General features: G+C 43.4%; 1 protein-coding gene across 1 annotated transcript; it reads right to left on the reverse strand.

The window, feature by feature from the left end:
- Positions 1-1,137: 1,137 nt before the first annotated feature.
- Positions 1,138-9,050, reverse strand: stpg4 (sperm-tail PG-rich repeat containing 4; the record flags this gene model as incomplete). The annotated part of the gene is made up of 7 exons (XM_080037266.1): positions 1,138-1,245; positions 1,792-1,896; positions 5,966-6,011; positions 6,302-6,366; positions 7,450-7,704; positions 8,792-8,848; positions 9,021-9,050. The coding sequence occupies 7 exons, from the start codon at positions 9,048-9,050 to the stop codon at positions 1,138-1,140; spliced, it is 666 nt and encodes a 221-aa protein (XP_079893392.1).
- Between the last annotated feature and the right edge of the window lie 1,415 nt (positions 9,051-10,465).

Here is a 10,465-nt window from a genome sequence, read left to right on the forward strand (position 1 = left end):
TGGAATGGAGCCAAGCTGTAGTTTTGTTCCTTGAAAGCTGAAAGGTCACACGACGCTGCTCCATTGATGATGAACTTGTGACTTCTTGTGTGTAATGCAACTGCTGGATAACGGCATTATGACGACTCCTTTTGCTTGATTATCGCTGTACATACTTTCATCCTTGGCTCTGACACAATCCGGGTGGGCAGAATGGATGAATATAACTCTCTCCACTCCCTCAACAACTGGCACAGAATTCTGCTGCTCTTAAGGCGTGAGTCTCCAACTCTACTAGGCAGTGCTGCTGCTGACAAAGTGCAGGCACGCTCAGCTAGAAACTGTCTCTGCATGAATAAATCATCTAATGAAAAAGCCCTGGATCACACTAATAACAAATCTGCAATGTGTTTGTTTATGCTACGCGTGCACCTATCCCCTGGTGTGCTGTAATGTACACCACCTTTAATTTCCACGCAGAGGTGATTACTATTATTGCCGCCGCCTCTGTCTCGACATTATTGTCCAGTGTTTGTTTGGTTTGTCAAAAGAAAAGAAAAAAGGGTACGCGGAGTAGGTAGCGATAAGAATAGTTTGTTTTACTGTGTGCCACTGCCTTGGCCCCCTAATAATGAATGTGTTATCTGAAGGTGCAGCATGCCACACAAGCTATGTGCATGTGACGCATGGCTGAGCAGCATTCCTCCCTCTGAGTGCATCGCGGGGCAGAGATAGTAGGAAGGCAGGGCGGCCATGACTGCCGACAGAGAAGAGAGAGAGAGGGAGGGAGGGAGAGAGAGAGGGAGGGAGAGAGAGAGGGAGATAGACGGGGAGAGAGAGAGAGCAATACCGGGAACATGTAGTTAAGTGGAATGAAGTACCCCTTGTTGCAGATAAGATCATTCTGCTTCCCTGGCCGGCGTCGCTAAAGCAATTTGAGCTCAGCAAATGTTATTATGTCGTTGGCAGACCACAAAATCCCCCACTGACATGCAGATAAACATTGGCCCATGCAATAAGAGACTGGTATTTTTATTTTCTCGTGTTCATTAATTATCCTTACTTTTATTTTTGGACATTGAGGTGATATGCCAGGAAGCTGACAGGATTACAAGATGGCGGTGGAGTGGAGGCCTTGTGCTGGAAATATACTCCACATTAGGGAATGTTGCGGAAGAAGAGGCTAAATGATGGGTCTATGGCCTCCATGTGGAGACGCTCGTCCAGCTTCCAGCAAGGTTCGTAGGCCCCTGGTCCTGGGGTCTTCTGTGGAACACACATACACAGACATATTTTCATTATGTAACCACAAAAGAGGAACATGAAAGAAAATTACTTACACCATTGGATAACTATACCTATCTGTGATGCCATCTTTTCTATATGACGTATATAGCCTATTCTTTGCTTGGTCTTGTTTTATGATGGTGATGATATATAGCCTAGCTGGTCCAACCAGACCGTCGTATTTCAGTAGGTAGGTGGGCAGAGCCAGGCTAGATGATACTGTATATGGTGTGATGTTCCATTTCACTTGAATTATCCAAATCGTAATTTATTAATCTTCAATAATGAATTACCATCAAAACCATGGTACGATGGTTGAAACATTAGCATATTGTGTGGTTACTCGCTCATCGAGAATTGAACTGGCAAAATGCAACAGAGAGGATCTAAATTAATAGTCTTACGGTATTAAAAGCCAGCCCCACAATCTAGCCAAACTATTAATATTGTAGCATGGACATGTTCACAGCTGACCCCTGTGCATTCATAGTGGAGGTGTAGCTCAGTGTGAAGTACTGGACTCACAGAGTGCTCGTTGTGGAGCCGCGGCAACGTGGATTTGAAGCAGGAAGTGATGCCATTAGCTGCTCTGGTCTGTGGATTATATTGCCATGGAGCAGGTCCTTCCCTCTAATGTGGTCAGAGATAAAAGCTGTTATCCACTGATGGATTCATTGATTTTGTAATTAAGCCTGATCATGCTGCAGACCAAGGCTAGCATGTAACAATTAGCCTTACATGTATAATTAGCATGTGAGCACACATTGGGTGTTAGCTAAGTAGGCTAACTTACAGAGGAAAACCTTTCTTTGTATTCCTCTCAGCAAGTAGATCTGGCCGCCTTCAAATTAGCTTTTTACCAACATTGTCATGTAGGTCTATAGTGAGGCAAGTAGTTTGTTAACTCAAGAGTTAAAACTACTTAAGGTTTCTTGTGGGGAAACCATGTTACAAAGCTACAAAGAAACATTTCATATTTGTGTAGCTTGCTACTGTACATCTTAAACTCTAACCATTTTAGAACTAAATGAGATTTATGTTGTTTTTCTCTTGGACCTATAAGTTCATGGAAACCTATTGTTTTGGTGCCATATGCTGATAATTAATTCAGAAGGATATGCTAACAGTAAACACCAGGTCTATTTTAGAGTGCGAAACCAATATTTTAAAATCTTTTTCATGTTTTATCAACATTAATATATAGAGTCAGGGCCATTCATAGCAGACTGGGCTTCTTGGAAGGCGGGGCTTGGAGAAGAAAGGCTCTAAAACAGAGTGTTTCAGACAGAGGCTGACAAAAAGAAGACTCAGCAATGGCACTGTATGAAAAATATATTCTTTGGGACACTACACCATGAAAACAGTTCTTAGTAGAAACCCACATTACAATTTTGAACCTGAAAATTAGCATAATATGTGACCTTTAAGACCTCAGACACATCATGTGACTCTTGTCTTTACAGCCTTTGACGGTCTCTGGTTGTGTTGTGGTTTCTTGGCCTATGTGATCTCGGTTTTAGGATTCGTCTCTATCAAAATCCAGTCTCTCTCCCTTGCCTTTCACTTCTCCTTTCCTCTTACCCACTAACACACATACTGGTCATCACCAGCGGCATGCCATGCAGAAATAGCATCGCCCCCTCCCCTCCACCCTCGTCCTCAGACATAAAACTGTCTCCCTGTCCCTGAACACGGGTCCAGCCTTTCATATCTAGCTGCTCTCTGGTTCTGACTGAGGTGTCTCTACCACTCCTCTGCTCCTCGGAGAGGGGCATGGCTGCTACCATTACATGCCATTTGATCCCAGTTGCACTGTTCACATGACCCTCTGCCACTGGCCTGCCAGAGCCCCCGCGCGCCATAGCTTGATGCTCACAGAGGCGCTAATGCAGGTGTATTTCACAGGAGCTGGTTGATAGCAGTGAATCTCTTTCACACATGTGGGTATGTGTGTATGTGTGTGTGTGTGTGTGTGTGTGTGTGTGTGTGTGTGTGTGTGTGTGTGTGTGTGTGTGTGTGTGTGTGTGTGTGCGTGTGTGTGTGTGTGTGTGTGTGTGTGTGTGTGTGTGTGTGTGTGTGTGTGTGTGTGTGTGTGTGTGTGTGTGTGCGTGTGTGTGTGTGTGTGAGAGAGAGAGAGAGAGAGAGAGTGTTTGAGCCAAAGCACCTGGCCTACTTTCCTACTGTAGCACAGCACGTTAGAATTTTTTTTCGTGTGGCCATAGGTATTGGCGCATGCTTTGAATGTCTGTGAAAACCTGTTTGACCTATTTTTGATTTGAGAATGCAGCCAAGACCACAAAATCAACTGGAACCCATTACAAAAGGTAAACAAAAAAAAAGTTAGGGTATCACCAAAGTCATTCGAATACATCCTACAGAATTTCATGGCAATCCATCAAATAGACATTGAACAATTTCAGGGAGACATTCATTCATATGAAAATGAATGGGATTATGATTTGAATTCAAACAGGCCTGAATCTCAAGGGAGGATGTGTTCCTTCAGTGCGGCATGTGCAGTCGATATTGCAAAAAAGCACTACATTTATATCTGGGACAGAGAGTGGCCTCGGGATGGAGAAATGAAGTCAAATCAGAAAAAAGAGAATATACTGTAGCTATATCTTTTCTGTTGTGTTCCCAAACATCCTCCACTCACTAGAACTTTTTTTTCTTTTTCTGTCTTTGGATGTAGAGAAATACATTTGTAATTTATCCTTGGCTAAGAGGCAAGGCGCAGACATATCTAGAAGTCTCTTTAGTCAGGAAGGACCAGCGTTAAAACCATTATGACACTTCATTGCTGATCTGCTAATGCCCGTCCACATTCAGGGCATCAGTCCCAAAGAGCTGTGACTTCACTTAAAGGTGACGTCAGTGATTTTGGAGAATGCATGTTGTCAAAATCTGTTTTTGTCAATATCAGTGAAAATCTCTTTGCGATCTGCTACCTTACTGTACTGTGTGTGTGCACTGGGAAAAGAACCAGTGTTAATACACAGCCGAGACTCTGTAAACTGGCATGTTGCTATGGTGTTTGTTAACATACCAGTTTACAGAGCGGCTGTGTTTAAGGGTGTATTCACACATGGAAAGTCCGTTAGTTCACTTGCTTTGGTCCAGACCAAATAGAATTTGGATTTTTTTGTTTGGTGTGGTCCACTTTCATATTGCCCCTTTTGCAAGTGAACCAGCATTACGAAGCAAAACCACACGTGATCTAAGGTCATTCATTCATTGGACAGACATTCTGGGGTGGAGAGAAGCAGGAAGAACGAAGTAAAAACTGCGAATTTATCATTGATATAATATGGAGTTAAAAATAATAAAAATGCCTACATCTAGCCTATAAATAAAGAAGAAAAAAATCTAATTATTGTTGTTTCATATGTTTATAATATGTAGCCCTATGACAATGCCACGTTATGTGGCTTCTAGCCTACGATGTGAAACATCATTTTTACTGTATTTTTGCTGCTGGACGCGCGACTCGCGTGAAGAATAGGCTCAAACTGAAACACAGCTGATTAAGCTGTGTATCAGCTGGGTGTCAGTTCGGCGCAGTTCAGCACCAAACTGACACGGGGACAGTATTGACGGTCCCGTTGGGAAGAACAATAAAAACACACACTTCATGCAAAGCGCAGCGTGAACCTGTTGGCACTGTAGGCTACGGGAGACGCTCCTCTCCATCTGATCGCTGATCCGCACGCATCATTATCAAATGTAATATTTTCGCTCGGGGCTCCCGGTCAAACCACAACTAATCTTCCTAACAATGGCGACAACAACACTTTCCCATAATGTGAAGCTGATGGCGATTTATTAAAAAAGAAAATAAAGAAAAGGCGCAGTGCTTCCTGCAATTGGGTCGGATCGAGTCCGGCCAAATTCACACCACAAACGAACTGCAGCAGAGTGCGTTTTGAAGCGCATCGAGACTACCTCTTCAGCTGGGTCTCGGAGCGTTTGTTTGGTCCGCCCCCGAGTGCGATTGCTGTATTCACACCTGTCTGAAAGATGCGCACCGAAGGTGGAAGTGCACCTGAGTTCGTTTCAACCGAACTAAACACAGCATGTGTGAATACACCCTAAGTGTATTAGCACCAATTTTATTTTCAGCGCACACACAGTTCGGGCAGGTAGAGGATCATGAGGAGATCTTCACTGATTTTGACAAAAAGGGATTTGAACAAGCGCTCTCCAGAATCACTGACTCCAACTTTAACTTTGCAGTGGGAATTTATGTAGCTGCTTAACCTTTGTCAAGAAACTTGTCTGGGAGTCGCTGTGTGACACCACCACCAGCAGAAGAACTGCTCCTAACTCCACAGTAATAACACCCTCGGGATTTCTTTGCGCCTTTCCTTCTCTGTCAACACTTGGCAGCTGCCAGCACGTCTCAAATATCCATCAGCTACCGACAGGGACGCACAGCGAAAGGCTGCAACAGTCTGCAATATGAACCAAAGCTGAAATGGTCAGCGAGTGCAGCGCCATAACAGGCCCTCGAATGGGGCCAAATGATACAATGTGCACCCTGTGAGATCGTTTTTCTTTGACACTTGCGGTTATCATAGGCCTACACATTAGGTCATAGCTTGTAACCAAAACCTATTGAAAGTGTAATGAAGCCTTTTTGTGGGCAGTGGAAAGACTGAATTGTCCTAATAACTAGTATTGGTGACTGGATACTTACAGGTGGAAAGCCGACCCGCTGCACGGTGGAGCGAAACATCGCATGCCTGGAAGAAGAGCAGAGAATAAGGGAGGAGGGGGGGGGGGGGATATGGCTGTCACACAAAACAAGAAAAATAAAGAAAAACATCAGAGGTAGAGCACAAAAGAATAAGGCCGTGCCTGATCAGAGGCAGAGGAAATGAGAGGGCAGGTTGGTGATTGCTCCTCCATCTTTGTTCAATAAGGAGATGAGAGAAGGGAGGAGAAGTAGTGTGATTGGGCGATCAAGGGATGATTCAGGGCTTGTCTGCTTCAGAGAGTTAAAGAGAGGCTGGTTTTTTTGTGGAGCGCTTACTTGCAGGGAATCTTCTCCACCGGTTTGGCTGTCACATTGTAGTCACACGGTGATGTGTTTATGTGCTGGCACGGGGAATAGAGATAAAGAAGTGTTTAAATACATGCGACACAATTCATTTGCTTTTCCTTTCGTCTGATGTGATGCATCGGCAACAGCTGGCTTCGTTTTCCAGTTGGACTGAGGAGTGCAATTCATAAATACTGCTTAGGAAATGCCTTCTTCAATCAATAATAACATGAATAACCAAGTAGCTTGAACAAAATGTAACCTGAGACTGGTTACTTAACCGCATACAACACCTCTGTATAGGCAAATGATGGCATTAGCTAGTAACAACCTCACGAAAAGTCAAGAAATGTTTGTTTACCATATTCTTACACAGTGACAGTTTAGCTAACACGCTAATGTTAGCTAAGTAGCCTATATAATATAATACTGTTATAATTTGGTATGTTTTAGTTTGCTCTATAACATATTGCATATATCTTTTGTATTCTGTGTGTTTCTTTTTTTCTATGCAATCCTGCTGACTAGTTAACACTGAGAAGTTCAAGGTCTCTCTTACTCCCAATGGCTGCAAAGTAGAGGCATGCTCTCATCCACGCACCCACCAATTCTTTGTACCAGATAACAATACTTGTGAAAAGTTTCTGTTGGCCTTCTCACAAGATAAAAATGGCCAATTAGCTTGCGAAGAAGTCAAACGGACACACATTCTAATGAGATCTTGCGAGAGCTCTTCACTGTGTCCAGCGCTGGTTATATGTGACCAAGAAATAAATTATACATTTCTGAGACCAGCAGAATCTCTGTGTTTTCCTTGGGCTTCACTTAACCTTGGAAGTATACGTCAGCTAGATGGCCGTATCCCCTCGGACGTCACATCATTGCCCTTTTTCGGCAAGAGGAGTGAGGCGGAGTAAAAATCCCACAAGACAGCGACGCGCATAAGCCAGGAGAATTGGATGCGGTTGGAATAACTGGTCGGCCTGGATGCTACATCCATTTGATATACTATCTATGGTGCTGAAATGAATCCTACGCCCATGTTCTTATCTAACTGACAGCAAGAAAGCAAATAAGTGCATTTTCAAAATAAGAGTATAATGTCACAGGGTCAGTAAAGGTCATGTCTTGCACCCCACCTTGTCTCTGATGCCCAGGGTGACGATGTCGGGCCGTGGACAGTTTTTGAATGAGTAGGAGGCCGGGTGCATGAGGAGCTGCTGGATGGAGTCAGTGATGTCATACGCCCCGGGTAGAAGCAGATCCCCCTTACGTACGCCCAGAGTGGGGGCTTTCCTGCCCACGCCTTTGAACCCGTAGGTCTTCCTCACCGGGTTCAGGGCGGCCTCTTCAACAAAGTCACGAATATGATAGGAACCCGGGATGGGTGTGTCCTGGAGGAAGGTGAGATGGGACAAACTCACATTCGACTCAGGCACAACCTGGTCTAAAATAGAAAACATATGGGTGTCTATATAAGCTTCCACAGAAATCTGATTGAAAATAAATGTTCAGAAATATTATAATTTTTTGTTAAAAAACAGCTTTTTGTCTGTCTAGAGATTGTTTGACAGGACTGTGTGGGCGTGGCCATATCGAACGGTCTACATGGCAACAGTCGGTGTTTTTATAGAAAGTTCGGGGCAGAGAACTGTCGTGATTGGTTCAAAATACTTAATGTGTCATAAGAACCCAGAGCATAGCCCGCCTCATCTAAACCAAATTCATGTAAAGATAAATGAAAATATCTTTAATGTGGGTTGTTGGAAGTTAGAAATATTTTGTGGATTTGGGTGAACAGGGGTTTAAATTATTTAGAATTGAGCTTTTTCATGCTTTGGCAAATACAATTATTATTTTACAATACTCCTTTCAGACTTCAATTTAGTTCTTACATCACAAAAAAAATTGTTTAAACTTCAGGCTTCTTCAATTCAATAGAATCTCGTTTCCAGATTCCAGATTGATAATTGTCATAATATGCAACAATTACAGCGCAGTCGCTGGCAATGACATTCTTTAGTCTTGGGCTCCTTCAACAGTAGCTAAATCTCTAAGCGTTCATATATGTATTAAAGGCTAAAACATTTCTTGCTGTTCATTTGAAAAGCATAGGCTAATTCTTAAGCCACCTGGCCTATATATTTAGTGGACAGTGGATGACATAGCCTGAGAGCTGGAACCACATTAAGATAAACTGATAATTAATTAGGTCTATGCATTACCACTGTACATGCACTGTAAGACACTTAAGGGCCTGGACTCACTGTAGTGGAAGTGTTTCAAATGTATTTCTGGCAGAAAGCACTCTTTGGTGACTCAGACAAAGGGATAGTGCTAGGGCGATAAAAGCCATTATCTGAAAATCTACTCTGTCTACACACTAGCCCGGTTGAATTGACAACCCGGTGTGAATGTGTTGGGGTCTGCACAGAAGCCAGTGTGGCAGCTTTTTCTTCTTCTTCTTCTCTCTACACCTACTTTCAGTGTCCTCAGCCACCAGCTCCCCCGGCCACACAGGTCCACCTTGTCATCGCCCTGCAGATAAGAACAGGACACAAGCCAAGACACAATGGACTGTCACTGTCTATTGATGGTATTGCTATGCCAACAATCTGTTGATGCATCTCCTCGGCTATCATCCCGTGCTCATACCGGTCCAACTTGTCCTCAATAACTAAGCTCCGAGGGGCTTTAATGAGAGCCTTACCTTATCTGTCCTGTTACCGCCCCTGGACATGACACTGCCTTTGGAGACGACTTTGTTTTTCCACGCGGACGTATCCTGCACTGTACTCATTTCTAGTTCTCTTTCTGCTCGACTGGAGAACCGGTGGTGACACCTGACCAACATTAAGGCTGCCACTGTTACTATAGCAGCGACTCCCCATATCGATCAATTTTTCAACAGGCTGGCCTGGGCGATTAGGGCTAAATTTAGACTCACCGGCCACTTTGACTGATAGTGAGACACTATAGTCAGCCAGCACCAAGGAACGTACTGAGCATTCTGGAGTTAGTAACTTGGCTCTCATCATCATAATCATCATCATATCACCACCATGCACTATTTGGAGAGGTGTTGTGATAATGATTAGAATATACACATGAAAAGTTACATCTAATCCATGTACAAGACATAATAGGAACACATATAATCTATGTATCTGGAATGGAGAGGTTGTTTACAAGTATATAGGTTTGGGTCTGAGGACACGGGATCCTCTGGTTTTAATTATGCAACATTAGTCAAATAAAGTTTGCTCAGAACTGTTGTCACCTTCATATGTAAATGTGAGTGTAATTGTGTGCATATAAGAGTGGGATTTTGACAAGAGGAAATCAAGGTTGCAATGCAGGTTATTAAATTTAGATGATTTCATATCAACAATAATTTGTGTGTATGAAGTTGGAAGTATCTTGGCTCTTGTGGCATACTATAGGCTGGAGTGTGATGTCAGGCACACACACACACACACACACACACACACACACACACACACACACACACACACACACACACACACACACACACACACACACACACACACACACACCATCTCTCTCCCTGGCTCAGGCTGTCAGTATGGCAGAATTAATGACCATCACCTGAAGTGAAAATCTCGCTCTGGGAGGGAAAGCTCAACATTCTGCCTTGTTGCTAGGCTACATGGATCACATGGATTGAAGGAGCCAAGAATTCATGTTTACGCTGCTCATCAAGGAAGTCTCATGTTTCTTGAGAGCGCATGAGACACACACACACACAGGCAGCAAAGAAGCTGCTGTTGTCTGATTGAGGTTGTATCATTGTATGCAGTCCATCTCCCTTTCCATTATGATGGTGCACAGGTCACAAGCTCCTCTTTGGACAATGTATAAATGCAGACGAGGAATGAGACTAGTGTTATAACAGCTTTTTATAAGTAGACCCGTGATGACGCGTCAGATGTGAGTTTTTTTTCTCCCTCATGAGGAATTGTGTTAATTGGTTTTTGACAAGATGAGAGACACGTGTCATCAGTTCACACCTATATGAACTGTGGGCCCTGGTGCTCCTTTTGCTTGGAACCAGTTGTTCCTATGCAGACTTGGTGAGATGGTTTATCCAGTATGTTTAGCTTCATACAATAGAATAAGGGAATTAAAAATAGA

This window comes from Ammodytes marinus (assembly GCF_949987685.1).
Source record: "Ammodytes marinus genome assembly, chromosome: 11".
Classification (NCBI taxonomy): Eukaryota; Metazoa; Chordata; class Actinopteri; order Uranoscopiformes; family Ammodytidae; genus Ammodytes; species Ammodytes marinus.